This window comes from Syngnathoides biaculeatus, chromosome 8, assembly GCF_019802595.1.
Source record: "Syngnathoides biaculeatus isolate LvHL_M chromosome 8, ASM1980259v1, whole genome shotgun sequence".
NCBI lineage: Eukaryota > Metazoa > Chordata > Actinopteri > Syngnathiformes > Syngnathidae > Syngnathoides > Syngnathoides biaculeatus.
This window is the reverse complement of record NC_084647.1, coordinates 17,186,972-17,202,164: the sequence shown is the minus strand read 5'-3', so window position 1 is coordinate 17,202,164 and position 15,193 is coordinate 17,186,972. Positions and strand designations below refer to the sequence as shown.

The window sequence follows — 15,193 nt, the reverse complement described above, 5'->3', positions numbered from 1 at the left end:
TATTTCCTAAACCTAGCAAATATTAAAGTTAATTGTTTTTGTTTCCCCACAGGCACTCTGTTTGTTAACCAAAAAACAGAGTTTGACTTTGAAAATCCATCCATCCTCGTGGTAGTTGAGGCTCGAGACCAGGGCAGTCCATCTCTCTCTTCCATCGCTACCGTCCAAATCCAAGTGTCCGACATCAATGACAATGCTCCCATCTTTCATCAGTCTGAGTACAGAGCATCCGTGTCTGAAGACGAACTTCCCGGGTCCACACTTCTGACGTTAGAGGCAGTGGACGGAGACCTGTCACGGGAAAACTGTGGTTTTGATTTTGCCATAGCCAGTGGCAACACTGGTAACACCTTCCAGATTGAGAGCAGCGTGCACTTCTTGGAAGGCAGAGGCTTCCAGACAGTTGGAAGCCTGATCCTGGTGGAAGAGCTGGATTTCGAAGCCGTGTCGAGTTATAACCTGACTGTCGTGGTATCAGATCGTGGGATACCACAGCGCAGCTCCTGCGTACCGATCTTAGTCAGCGTCACGGATGTCAACGACAACCCTCCGGCTTTCGGCCGAGGAGAGTACAGTGTGGTGCTTAGCGAGAGTGCGACTGTCGGAACAGAGGTGATTAATTTGTCTGCCACTGATCCAGACTCTGCTCCTAATGGGGAGGTGCAGTACTCTATAAGCTCAGGGGACAAGACGGGCCTTTTCCAGGTGGACCAGTGGACTGGGGCCTTGAAGCTACAGCGATCTCTGGGCAGCGAAAACCAGTTGTCCCACATGATTGTTGTCCAAGCTACTGACGGCTTGGGACACTACGCCTTTGCCCCAGTCAGCATTGATGTGAAGGACATCAATGACCACTGGCCTTTCTTTCCACTCAATCAAGTAACAGCTAGCATCAGGGAGAACCAGCCCAAGAATGCCTTAGTAACCATGCTGCATGCCATCGACCACGATAGAGGGGCCTTTGGCAAGTTGCAGTACTACATGCTGGAGGACTCTCAAGATGGAGCAGAGGCTTTCCTCATCAACCAAACATCAGGAGAAGTGCGGACCCGCTCGACTTTTGACTTTGAGAAAGTGAACTCCTTCAATTTTATGGTTGCAGCAATGGACGCGGGCAACTATTCTGCTACCGTCACAGTGCATGTTTATGTCTCGGGGGAGGATGAGTATGATCCTGTTTTTACCTCCCCAGAGTTTTCATTCAAAGTGCCCGAGGATGCAAAGAAAGGACAGATTATCGGCAGAGTGCAAGCCAGAGATGAAGATGGAGGCCTAGACGGCATTGTCCTGTACTCGCTGTCTGGAAATTCCCCTTATTTCGAAGTCAACAAATCAACAGGTGCCATCTTCCTGAAGATGGACAGCCATGGTACACACGTAAGCCGCTCCAAAAGAGAAGTGCGCCTCCTGACGCTGGACCTGACAGCTCACAGTCCTCTAGAAAATTCACGCACGGCAGCTGTCAAAGTAACCGTCGACGTGAGCCACACCTCTTTCGGCCTCGCCACAGACATTAACATGCTGCTCGTAAGTGTCATCGCTGTTTCTCTGGGAACAATAGTCATACTGTGCATAATTGCCGTGGCCCTTTTTTTCGTCAAACTGAGGCGCCAGAGGAAGGAACAAAAAAGACATAGTAGAACAAAGGCATCAGCCACCATGCTGCACAAGTTTGAGGAGACGAAAATAGCCGCAAATGAGATTATTTACCACCAGGCCCTCCCTGGCTACGTTGCCGATCAAAGCGGCGGCACCAGTGGGGGGCCGTACACTCGTGGGGGATCCCTGGACCCCTCCCACTCCAGTGGGCGTGGCTCCGCGGAGGCCGAGGCAGCGGAGGACGATGAGATCCGGATGATAAACGAATACCCTCGCGTGTCTAGCATCTCCTCCTCCATGCAGGAGCGCATCTCTGCCCGAGGTCCAGACTCTGGTATCCAGCAGGACGCAGACCAGCTGTCAGATGTGTCATGTGAGCCTTCCATTGATTGGTTTAAAGGGAAAAAAATGGGGAGCCTGAGCGGTACCCTGCTAGCCGGACAGGTGCCAATCTACCGCGATGAGGGAGGCGGGTATGTGGGCATGGGGCGGGGCCTCAGCGTTTCTCACCATAAAGACTACATGTTCCCCGAGGACGGAAAGCCCACTGTGGACGGCTCCTTGACGGCCATCGTGGCCAGCGACGAGGAATTGAGGGGCAGCTACAACTGGGACTATCTGCTCAACTGGTGTCCCCAATTCCAACCTTTAGCCAGCGTTTTCACCGAGATAGCGCGCTTAAAAGACGAAACGGCCCCCCCTCACCCCCGTCGCTCGTTCCACCGCAAAATCAAAGCGGAGTCCAGAATCGACCCACCTCCGCTTATCACCTCCGTGGCGCACCCCAGCGCAAAAACTGTACCGCCTAAGCCTGCTGCGGGAAAGACCTTCCCCCAGCTGTCGACATTCCGGAGGTCCCCCCTCAGCAGTGAGGGATCCATGTGCTCGGTGGCCATGTCCCCGAGTTTTTCCCCGTCCCTGTCGCCGCTGGCGGCACGCTCTCCTGCCGTTACACCCTTCAGCGTCTCCCAGGGGCCGTCGGCTTCCGTCATCAGCACAACGGAACACAATCTGGAGCACATTGACGAGGCTGAACTGAGGATTTGAACTTTAGAGACAGCTCAAAACCGCAGGCATCCACTTTACGACCACAAAGTTGGGTCAGTTCCGTTCTTTTGCTGCGTTCCGGCGCATGTGGTGGTGCTGGTTGTAGAAAAACTGAAAGGGCTTAACTCGACTTTAGGCCAAAATGGACTATGTTCTTATCCCAAACTTTATTCTGCTCTTGATCCAAGTTGATCTGTACATTCAAAGAGGAGAAGCGGGGTTCATTCATGATGTCAATATTTTGTAGAAAAAGTATTGTTTATATTTTTATACTTACTCACAGTTTTCTCACAGGAACGTGGCATTCAAGTCTCAAAGGGTTATTGAAAAAAAAAAAAGACAACTCTTGTTTGTATATTTGTAATGTGTACTGTATAACTGTTTGTACTGTAATTCTCAAAGGTGTTTTTTTTTTCATTGTAAATATATTTAGACCATGAATCTGCTTGAACAGTCTCAAAGCAGCAGGATCAGCTCATCGCCGGTTCCCTTGCAACGAAAGGTCATCGTGAATGTGAAGCGCTGGCAGCATTTGCCCTTCAGATGCTTTAATTTATCATAGCTGGACCGAACACTTCTTGTTGCGCACCATCACAGCATGATTTCATGAAAAGGAGTTCACAAAATAGTTCATCAATGTAAAGTCCACACTCGAACTAAAAAAATAAAACATTTTTTTCCACGATGGTTTTGGATTTCGAAGTGGTCCAAATAAGTGTTCGATCAACAGCGAAGAATGTTTCATCTTCAGCCATAATTCACCAAACCGATGCCTGTTAATTTCTTTTAAAGAATAAGCCCTGCCAAAACTAAAGAAAATCTGCTACCCTTGGAATTATTTTACTTATTTTCCCATTTGCCCGGGCATTTAATTATAAATGAAAAAAAATAAAAAAATAAATAGCACGCATGGTATTCAGTGGTATTTTATTATTTATTATGTTGGCATACCTCAAAAGCTTCAGAGGTTTTGTGTAAATTATTTTAAAGAAGAGTGGCAAGTGAACATGGCCAAATACTGTATATCCAATAATTGATAGACTGAAGGTAACTAATGGATCTTTTTGTGTGTGTGTGTGTGTGTGTGTGTGTGTGCGGAACCGTCGTGACTTTGGTGGAATGTTTTTAGCTCAAGTGCCTGATTAAAGAACTTCGACAAAAACATGGTCACTCTTGTGATTAAGTTTGATATTAAATAAAACACTTGTACTGTACTGAATGTCCCCATTTTGGACGTGCATGTTTTCTTTGAATAGAAGTAGTGGTCTAAGATTTTACAAATGATGCACAATATGACATTTACATTAACTAAGGGAAAGTATGTATTAAGCGTAACGCACCGCTTACTACTATGTGTTTGTGGCCGTATGAAAGGGTGCCTGTCTTGACTACAATTATGCTTATGTGCCTTGTGATTGATGGGAGACCAGTCCTACGTGTAGTGTGCCTTTTGTCCGAAGTCAGCTGGGATGGGTTCCAGGTTCTACCCTGAACAGGAAACGCGCTTTAGAAAACATCATCACATCAAATTCTCCAATGCATGAGCCCTTGGATTTGCCTAAAAGGGCTTCTTGTTCAATTTCTGGCAGGAGTCCACTCGACTTGATTGTGCGTCATGTTATGATGTGTTAATCAGTGAAGGGCTATCGGAGTTCCAAGGGGGTGCTACTGATTGAGTCTTGGGGGTGGGGGTGGGGGGCTAAAATCATTTTAAGGTTAAGATTTCAACCAGTAAATGTCAACTTTTGATTTGAAAGTTGATTGATTTGTCGATTGTAGAGTGTCTTTGCAGCGTCTGATGGTCGGGCCTTAATGCATCTTCTTCTTTTTCTTTCAGCTTGTCCTGTTAGGGGTCGCCACAGCGTGTCATTTTTTTCCATCCAAGCCTATCTCGTGCATCCTCCTCTCTAAAACCCACTGTCCTCATGTCCTCCCTCAGAACATCCATCAACCTTTTCTTTGGTCTTCCTCTCTATCTTTTGGCTGGCAGCTCCATCCTCAGCACCCTTCTACCAACGTACTCACTCTCTCATCTCTGAACATGTCCAAACCATCTAAGTCTGCCCTCTCTAACCTTGCCTCCAAAACGTCCAACTTTGGCTCTCCCTCTAATGAGCTCGTTTCTAATCTTATCTCACCTGTTCACTCCAAGCGAGAACCTCACCATCTTCATTTCTGCTACCTCCAGTTCTGCTTCCTGTTGTTTCTTCAGTGCCAACGTCTCTAATCCGTACATCATGGCCGGCCTCACCACTCTTTTACAGACTTTGCCCTTCATCCTAACGGAGACTCTTCTGTCACATAAGAACACCACACACCTTCCGCCAACTGTTCCAACCCGCTTGGACCAGTTTCTTCACTTCCATAGCACACTCTTGAGCCCTAGTATTTGAAGTCGTCCACCCTCGCTATCTCTTCTCCGTGGAGCTTCACTCTTCCTCCTCCGCCCCTCTCATTCCCGCACATATATTCTGTTTTACTTCGTCTAATCTTCATTCCTCTTCTTTCCAGTGCGTGCCTCTATCTTTATAATTGTTCCTCCGCCTGCTCCCTGCATTCACTGCAGATCGCAATATCATCTGCGAACATCATAGTCCGAGGGGATTCCAGTCTTACCTCATCTGTCAGCCTATCCATTACTACCGCAAACAGGAAGGGGCTCAGCATGGAACCCTGATGTAGTCCCACCTCCACGTTAAATTCTTCTGACACACCTACGGCACATCTCACCGCTGTTCTGCTCCCCTCAAACATGTCCTAAACTAACATATTTCTCCGCCACACCGGACTTGCGCATGCAGTACCACAGTTCCTCTCTTGGTACTCTGTCATAGGCTTTCTCGAGATCCACAAAGACACAATGTAGCTCCTTCTGACCTTCTCTGTACTTTTCCACCAGCATCCTCAAGGCAAATAATGCATCTGTGGTACTCTTCCTAGGCACGAAACCATACTGTTGCTCGCAGGTACTTACTTCCGTCCTGAGTCTAGCTAATGCTACTCTTTCCCATAACTTCATTTTGTGGCTCATCTTCTTTATTCCTCCTTAATGTGTATTGAAACTAAATATGAAATATATTAGCCGTTTTGTGTAGAACAAAGGTGTTCTGGTGGGGAACAAAGGTATGGAAATTCAAAGTGGACCAATCCTGTTTTTGCATTCAAGTCTGCTTATGACCAACTGCAATACCAAGCCTGTATTATTTGGAGTCAGTACACACACACATACACAGAGACGTTTTTTTCCCCCTTCTATTCCTTGACTGGAAAATGAGGGTGGAGCTGCCTGAGCGGGACAATCCGCTGATCATACACTTGGCCTCGGTGTCACGTTAATGAGCCAAGCGCGTTCCCCAAAAAGATCGGTGGGGGTGCTCACTATTTACACAACAACGCTCGGTTGATACGCGCAAAAGAGGGCGAGTCGAGCCATTACTCAAAGCACAAATTAAAGGCTCGCCTTAAACCAAATGAGATCTGTCATTTGGCCGTCAACGCAGAGTGCATACGCAGGCGGAGGCCGCTCCCTTTACATGCGAGGAGCGTCCGTGTTTTTTCCATCACGAGTCAATTGAGACGTCAGGCCTGTCACGAGTCTGAACCTCGACTGTGATTACGGTCCATGCACTCCGATCGCTTCTTGTCTCCAAGGTGTCCAGACCTTTTCCTTCTATGGCCGCCTGCAGAAAGATCAAATGATGTGAATTCCACTTGGAAACTCTTCAACTTGAATTCATTGACATGCTAAAAGCAATTCCTCAAACAGTTCATTTCAGACTGGTTCAAACATTTCAGTGCAATTCCAACAAGAGTTTCGTGTTGAAGCGGATAAGGTGACTAGCTGAAGATGGAAGTCACCAAACGTTTTTGTAAGTGGGAGCTACTTCTTGGGTACTGACCAAGTCCGACCACAACAAGCACAACTATTTAAACTTAGCATTAGCATTTAAAGGGAAATCCAGTGCTTTGCATGAACAATGTATCCAATAGGTCACGTAATATGTACCATATTTTGACAATGTGATGTTAAATCGTCTCTCATTTAATAGTGTTTTGAGAAGATTTTATCCACAATTGCGAATTTTCAGGGGCGCTGCCATTTTTGCAAGTCACATGACCTACGTGCGCGGATGTGACGCGTACCGTGCCGCAACAAACGCTCGATTACATGGGACACCATTTATGCCCAGCGCTGAATTCTCGAATTTATCCTCATCTGATGAAGAAATACCAGTATCGGTAGATCGGGAAGACGGAGGAATACTTCCATACAGATTTGAACCTCGGCCCGCCGCTGGAGCTCCCAGCACGCCTTCAGTAGCGGCGGAGGCCTTTAGCCTAGCTTCGGCTCCCGGGGCTAACGGCCTCCCGTGCCTGGAAGCTCGGCTCGCGGCCTGCCGCCGGAGCTCGCTCGTCAGATTCCACGTCATTCCAACCATCCGGCGCTGCCGGCCCGGAGCTCCCGGGGGCCTTTGTTTACACACTTATGTCTCGCGTAAGCCTCCGAGTAGTCAGACTCTGCGTCATTCTGCCCGGAGAACCATCCAAATATTCAACATTAATTACAGCCACAGGTTCAAATCTGTATGGAAATATTCCTCCGTGTTCCCGATCAACTGATACTGCTATTTCTTCATCAGATGAGGATAAGTCCGAGAAATTAGCGCTGGATATAAATAAATTTGTTGCGGCACGGTACACGTCACATCCGTGCACGTAGGTCATGTGACTCGCGAAAATAGCAGCGGCCCTGAAAATTCACAATTGTCGATAAAAATCTTCTCAAAACATTATTAAATGCGAGATTCAAAATAGGGTCATATCACATGACCTATTGGATACACTGTTCATGAAAAGCACTGGATTTCCCCTTTAAACTCATTAATACCTTTGAGACAGCAGAAAGCGGTGCAAACCATTTTGGATTCTAAAACTGAATTTTATTCAGCTGGACGTTATGAAGAGAAATGTTTTTCCTGTTACTGTATATCTGCAAAATATCTCTTGTATATTTGTATACCTACAACATTTTTATTGGAAATAGCAGGGGGCAAGTGAAATATTATTTCGGACCGTGTGACAGACTTTGGACACCCCTGGTCCAAACAGAATATTATATTTCTTGTTTGAATTTAAACATTTAGGATAAGATACTGAAATGCAAAGAGAAACTATACACTACTGAATTGAAGTGAAATTGTCAGCGATTGATGTAGGATGGCGGAGTCGACTTTTATGACGATTTTTGCAGTACAGGAAACGACCACCTTTCATCATGTATCGGTACCAAGCTGTGTTTGTTGTTCAAGGATACTTCGACCGGCGGGTTTGAATCATCTGTAACTCTGCAAGCACGTCCCGTTGCTGCAAAAGCTGTAGACGTTTACGAGGGGATCAGTTTCCTCTTGAGTTCTCACGAATGGGGACGAGGTGCTCAAAGATTTGCGAGATACCCAACAAAAATGAGGATTGTAGCCGTCCCTCAGCTCGACGAACATTCCTCGCCACGGGCGCTAATCTAAGATTCAAGACTTCAGATCCATTTCTCCTATAAGCACTTCCTGTAATTTTCATTACTCAAGGACATTCATTTGAGTTTCAGGTCTTATGTTTACCATCTTTAAGTTACATTCCCCTGCCTGCATTCCAGTGCATTAAAAAAACAACTCTCCTTGAGATCCATGGAGTATGGTTCTATGTGACATTGCCTTGCATAAGGTGTGCTGTTAAATCTTATTAAATGAAAATTATTACCTCGGAGTAGGTGAGGGTTATGTGGTCAACTTTTACAAATGACCACGATAAGAAGAGTTTGAAGAGAAGATCAGAAAAATGAACTCTAACCCAAACTTGGACTCCAGACCTAAGATCGGAAAATATTATTTAATGTAACGCAAACCCTAAATCTTCACATTATCCCTGAAGTGTAACACTTAAATCCAAGCTCTAACCCTACATTCAATATCTAACCCCCTTTTCCAAACACCTAAACACATACCCTAACCCTAATCACTTGTACAAATGCAGTTTTTACATCCCGGTGACCATTAAAAATGTAATTAGTCAAATCTTGTCTGTGTTTTCAATTGCTACCGGGAACCCAAAATATTCCTCCTCAAGGCATTACCAAGAAAAATGAAAGGATTTCCCAAGAAGGAATCGGCCTCTGTTGGTCAAACTCTTCTTTTCTCCTTCTTCTTCTTTCGGCTTGTCCCGTTAGGGGTCGCCACAGCGTGTCATTTCAGATGAACGCGCACATTTTTTTGGCACAGTTTTACGCCGGATGCCCTTTCTGACCCGCAACCCCCCTCTGCATTTTAGCCGGGGAGAGAAGTTTACAGCACCTGGTATTCCCAGGCGGTCTCCCGTCCAAGTACTAACCAGGGCCAAACCCGCCTAGGTTCCGAGATCTGACGAGATCGGGCGTTCTCAGGGTAGCATGGCCGTAAGCCTCTGTTGGTCAAACTAAGGGAGGATAATTCATATTTTCACTATAGATGTACTGACGCATTTATTCTTTTGAAACATGTCTTTCGTGCATATTGATCAGGTTCAAACCCAAATTTAATGTTTTCTGGAAATACTGTAAATTACAGATGCTTGCTGTAGCTAAAGTAGACTTTTGAGATTATTGGAGGTTTCACGCACGTGCTGTCGGGAAAAGCAGCTTTTAGCAGGGCCACCTGTCATTAAAGGAGGTCCCCTCCCTCGTCCGCATTTTCCACAAACTGTTGGTGCTCCTTAGAAGTCGTCGACAGCTTTTTTTTTTTTTTTTTTTTGTAGCCTTGAAGACATAATGACTTAAAGGACTGTGGGGGGACATAATGGTTTTAACATGGCCTCTCTGCACAAGCGCTTTGTGCCGTGGCTCCCCTCTCAGAAGTGCGTTCTGTGCCTAGCTCTCCTCAGAAATAGGCTCCGTTTCAAAAGTAGTTAAACGTGGCTTGATGCCTCTTTTTTTTTTTTTGTTCAATCAAGGCAGTGATTCATCTCGGTGAGATTATGTAATGTGGCAGGTCGTACTTTCACACAGCCCATCAAAGTGGTTTCTTCCTGTGAAACTGATCTGTATGGAAGGCAGACAGCGACAATTGCTTTCAACGCAAGAAGTGAGTCCCAAGTCGGGTCGGGTATACCCTTCTCACTTCCAACCACGTGAACACTCACTAAGATGGCTTTTCCATTCATCTTTTTCTTGTGTCACCGCTCTGTGTGAAATAAGTTGGGGAAGGTTGCTTCTATTTGGATTTTGACAATTGCTTTTGAAACAACAGTTCCGGGAGGAACTGAGTCTTGGGTCATGTCCGGATACAATTCGTGTACTTCGTCACTTCTTCTGAAGTAGCTTTCCACCTCTATTTTTCCCATGTCGCATTTTGGTGTGAAAGGGGTATGAAACCAGTGTGAAACCGGTGCGACTCGTCGGTAGTGACATTTTCTTTTGACGTGACAGTGCAGGAAAAGCAATTCCTGCGTCCGATCTGCTGTACCTTTTAGCCTCTCGTTGAACCGGCCATTAGGCTGTTTTTTCCGCTTTCTGTTTCCTGTGTCAATGTTCTGTTTGAAACGTGTCGTGAAACCGGTGCAACTTGTTGATAGTGACGAATGCTTTCGAGACAACAGGGAGGAAGAAGTTCATCTTGGTTCCGCAATAGCTTTCACACAGCCACCTCTTGTCCCTTTTTATCTGGTAATATGAGCCGTTTCCCCCGATCTTTTTCCTGTTTCACTGTTGGGCGTGAACGGCGGTGCGAAATGTTGTGCCACTTGTCAGCAGCCAGAAAAAATTGCATTCTGACTCTTCCCTCATATTCCACATTGATACCAGACTTGGAAAAAAAAAAAGTTGTTAAAAAGCGATGGCCTGTGTGAAATTGAATTTCTGTCCAGTAAATTGGCGGCAACATGTGTCATATGTCCGGCTTTCCTGGGCTCTGTGCGAAAGACACATCCTCTAACTACAGTGATGCCTTGGTTCTCGACAACAATCCAGAAAACGGTTTGAGAACTGATTTGTTCGAAAACCAAATCGATGTTTCCTATTACAATAAATGGAAAAAGAAATAATACGTTCCAAGCCTAAAGAATTGGGCTTTTTAAAGCATTTTTTTCTTAGCTTTTCCTGATAATAAACTGCATAGTAGAAATACGTGTATAGTTTAAATAATTTATATAATAAATTAATTTAGGAAAGATATTTATTTTTTGATTAAAATGTATGCTTTAGTAGTAGAGTATGCTAGGCTGGGAGTGCATTGCAGTATCTGTAGCGACTTGGCCCCCAGCCTTGTAAACTTTTTTTTTTATTAACAAAAGTGCAGAATAACTTCAAACAAGCGACTTGCCTTCTTAGGAGCCATGATTGGGGGTTAATATGGTCGTCCTTGATTAGAAGAAAAACAACAGTCACTACCGGGACACATCCATGTACAAAGGTTGCGTTATACATAATAACAAAAGTGCGCTGCTTGCGCCGCAGGCGTCATGTCATTTCTGTTTTTTTTTTTTTGGGGGGGTGTTCGAATTGACAATAACAAAACGCATCGTGGGTGGGTCAATTGCTTGCGCTGCACGCATTATGTTATTTCTGGGTTTTTTCGACAGCGTGGGAATTCACAACAAAGCGCGTTGTGGGTCAGCTGGTCTGGCTGCGCGCAATATGTTATTTCCGGGTTTTGTCAGGTGCACTCGAGTGCCGATTTTTGTTCGAAAACAGAAGCAAAAAAATCTCGAAATTTTCGTTCTAAAACCAACTTGTCCGAAAACGGGGGCGTTCGAGAACTGAGGCTTTACTGTACTGTTATGGCTCAAGTAGAGGTTTAGCGGGATCTCTACGTGGAAGGGGCTCATGATACATGTCCGAAATGAGGATCTTGACACTGAAAGGCTGAGTAGCTTTTCCCGGGCGAGCTTTAGCAAGGAATGAGACTCTTCTTCTAAAAATCCGAGGCTAGCGTCCACTCAAAATGAGAGCAGACTGACAAAGCGATCCTTCTTTTCATGCTGGGATTACCCGTAAAGACTTCATAGCTACAGTTTGCACGGAAGTTGCCTTTAGCGGCAGGTCAAGCTCCAGTGACGCTTCCTACAATTTCTCTAAACAGTCCGAAGAAAATCCCCCCCTCCCCTCTCCACTACCTCCGCTACTGTCTCCTACAAGTTCTCCTTGCCAGGCGTCTTGCGTGACTAGAAGGAGAGGAGGGGAAAATAGGTTTCAAAACCCTTTGGCACGCGAGCCCTTATGTCTATTTTTGGAGAAAGAGAGAGAGCATTAGTTTTTTTTCCTGCTTTGAAAATAAATAAAAAAAAAAGCCACAGAGAGAAATAGGCAATAGCGGGGCGAAAGGGGGTCTGTTTCTCATTTGGCTCGGGCCTTGCCAGCGTCAGAGGCACCACAGCGGTGCGGGGGTAGGAGGAGGGTGGCAGACGGGGGACGGAGGGAGGGAGGGAGGGATGGAGGGATGGAGGGAGGGAGGAGAAGTGTTTTTCCTGCAAAAACCGCAGCCAAATCTTTTCGGGGCCCTGGTCTCTTCAAGAGTTGTCACTGAGCAACCGAACGAGGCCCGGCCTGGATCCCATTACCTCGCCAACTGGTTTTGTTTGCGTTTTCCTTGTTTGTGTCCCTCCCATTTGCAACTTTGCCCTTAAATCGGCCACCGTCAAATTTGCGCTCCTTTTTATTTAAATTCGCTTTGTTGGTCATATATCTTTTTTTTTTTTTCTGACACGACATTGTTTCGGAGGACTCCATTTTGCGGGCCCTGCAGTAATTGCGTGCAGCGGTTTGTCAATTCACTTTTCATGTCGGAATATTGGGCCACTATACTTAGCCGTCGCCACACATATAATTATGCCAGTTTGACTAAAAGGACGCCACAGTCGAAGTTTAATGAGTCACACACTATGCGATGTTCCATGAATGATGAAGAGTTTCCCATCATTGATCGAACATTTCTGGTCAAAAGGAAATAAAAAACTCTGATATCTGTCCAAAAAGCACCCCCCGCCTTCTCAAAACTGTGTGGCCGTAAGTCATGAAACGTCAGCAAAGGCAAACCAAGCGTGCCATCATGCCTCATTGTTATCTACTGAAACGTCTCTATTGCTAAACCCTAATAGCTTGTAGATGGATATATGCGTCTAAAAGACATTTGCAGCAAACCCAAAACGTCCGTCGCTAGCGGAAATCCCGTTATTGCCATGAAGTATTATCTGGATAAGCCTTTCATACTCAAGTGGAAAAAAATACGTCCCAACCCGCATAAAATCGTGTTCTTCAAAACACTATCGGTCCATCAAAAAGTACTTATTGCATCCATCTTCTCACTCCGTTGTTAGGTTAAACTTCATTTTGAAAAACTGATGTATTGTCTGAGCAACGGCCTGTGAAAAAGCCTTTTGTGGCATACCACAAGGATTTGTCCTGGATCCTCGGCTTTTCTTACTTAATGTTTTGCACATTTACCATATGATGGGCAGCATTATAAAACGTTTGTGATGGCACAGAGTGATGAGAATTTGTATTCTGAGAAGAAAATGTCTGCCATTTTTGAGTCGATATTCTAGATGTAAAAAACATAAAGAAAAGGAAGGAAGGGGAGAACATGCAAATGCCACACAGGTGGGGCCGAGATTTGTATTCCGATCCTCAGAACTGTCAAGAGACGCTCTAACCAGTCGCGCCACCATGCTGCCTCTGTAAAGATAATGACTGAAAAAAAAAACCTACAAAAAAAAAAAAAAAAAAAACTGTGGCCTAATGAATTGATTTGGGCATCCTGCTGCCTTTCAGTTTTTGCTTTGCAGTAATTGGGTATGGTAAAACCTTAATCCAGAGGGATTGTTGCAGCAAATTTGAATCAGTTCAGGCCAGCGGTTGCAGAATACTGTACCTCAAATACATACCTCATTGTTGCACTGATATTCATGTTCATATGATGCCGTTTCAAACAAACAAACAAGACGTAAAGTCAAAAACGTGTCCCCGGCCATGATGTCCACTAGTCAGAGGCTTGACACTGTTTTTGTTTACAGTGGATAGATGTATCTCGAGCATAATTTAGGCAATTAAATTTCCCATCCCTTACCTAATATATTCCTGGAAGGAATTTGTTACGCCTCTGTTTCACCCCGATGGATCTGCACGAAAAAAATCGTAACACAAATACGCGCCAGTGTCGCCCCTTGAAGCTGTGTCGTCATTTCTGAGCGTTCCTCAAACCGAATTGCTTGTTTTGTGGACACATCAAAAGGTAGGAGGGCCACGTCTCAGCTCAATGAGATGCAATTTTCACAATCAATATTTCTTCTTGAGAGGGGAATCAAAGCAGAAGTAATCAGCAGGCAAGCGCAGGAAGGTACGTGCTTGATTGTACTCAACAGCATGTTTGGTCTTCTTGACCAAAGTCTGAATTTTACTGATGACTCAGAATACAGAATGAAATTACATTTGCAACGGATGCATCTTTATTATTTTTCAGACTCCACTACCGTTTCAAATTTATTTTGTATTTTATGTTGTCAAGTGGGCGGCACGGTGGATCAGCTGGAAAGCGTTGGCTTCACAGTTCTGAGGTCATAGGTTCAATCCCGGAGCCGCCTGTGTGGAGTTTGCATGTTCTCCCCGTGCCTGCGTGGGTTTTCTCCGGGCACTCCGGTTTCCTCCCACATCCCCAAAACATGCAACATTAATTGGACACTCCATATTGCCCCAAGGTGTGATTGCGAGTGTCTGTTTGTCTCTATGTGTGCCCTGCGATTGACCTGCAACCAGTTCAGGGTGTACTCCGCTTCCTGCCCGTTGACTGGAATGGGCTCCAGCACACCCCGCGACCCCTTGTGAGTGATAAGTGGTTAAGAAAATGTATGGATGTTGTTATTAAATCAGCCAATTCCGTCCGTCTGCGTTTTTCTTTTTTGATTTCTAATGCAAACATTTCGGTATCCTTTTACGCAGCACATAGCGCCCGGCGCCCGGTGCCGCGGCTCGCTTTCGAGGTGGCTTAGCACCCTCACCGCCTCACAGCCGCCGACTAACCCGGCAAGAGAGCACCAAGCATAAATCCCTTTTTGTGTCTGTATACATAACATAATAGTTTGGAAGGGGAATTCTTTATATGTATGTGGGGATGAAAAAAAAATGAATATGAATACAATAGAACCTTACAAAGTTATTCAGATGTGTTCAGTAGCAGTCAACAAATATCGCAAGACCTTGGAGGGGTTGGCGGGAGAAGAGTTGAGGCAGTATATATATTTATATCATTTTAAATACAGTAATGTGCTGTATGGCATACGGCACACCATAAAAACTTCACGCACATAAACCGAATGTTTAATGTACTCGTCTGCGCCGCGCAAGATGAGATTACATCAGAAAAGTACAGCGAACGCACTTGCATGTCAAAGCTCGAGCGCTCGCATTTCAGTCCAGGAAGACTTCTGGCACATAAATTCGCTTTCTACCCGACAATAGTGCGCCGAAGGATGGGGTGAGCCAAATTCACTCCTCCAGCAGAACCTCTGGGGGGAAAAAAAAAAAAAAAAT

The 15,193-nt window shown here is 45.3% G+C and overlaps 1 protein-coding gene and 1 pseudogene across 3 annotated transcripts in view; one reads left to right on the top strand and one right to left on the bottom strand.

Moving 5' to 3' along the window:
* The window catches only part of LOC133505324 (protocadherin-16-like), a 101,187-nt gene extending 97,412 nt beyond the window's left edge, over nt 1-3,775 (top strand). For all 3 annotated transcript variants that reach the window (XM_061828460.1, XM_061828461.1, XM_061828462.1), the window contains one exon: nt 53-3,775. In XM_061828460.1, coding sequence (XP_061684444.1) covers nt 53-2,646 — 2,594 coding nt within the window. In that variant the 3' untranslated portion in view covers nt 2,647-3,775. The remainder of the gene's footprint in view (nt 1-52) is intronic.
* A 5,203-nt stretch (nt 3,776-8,978) lies between these two features.
* LOC133505445 (5S ribosomal RNA) lies at nt 8,979-9,097 on the bottom strand (annotated as a pseudogene).
* Between the last annotated feature and the right edge of the window lie 6,096 nt (nt 9,098-15,193).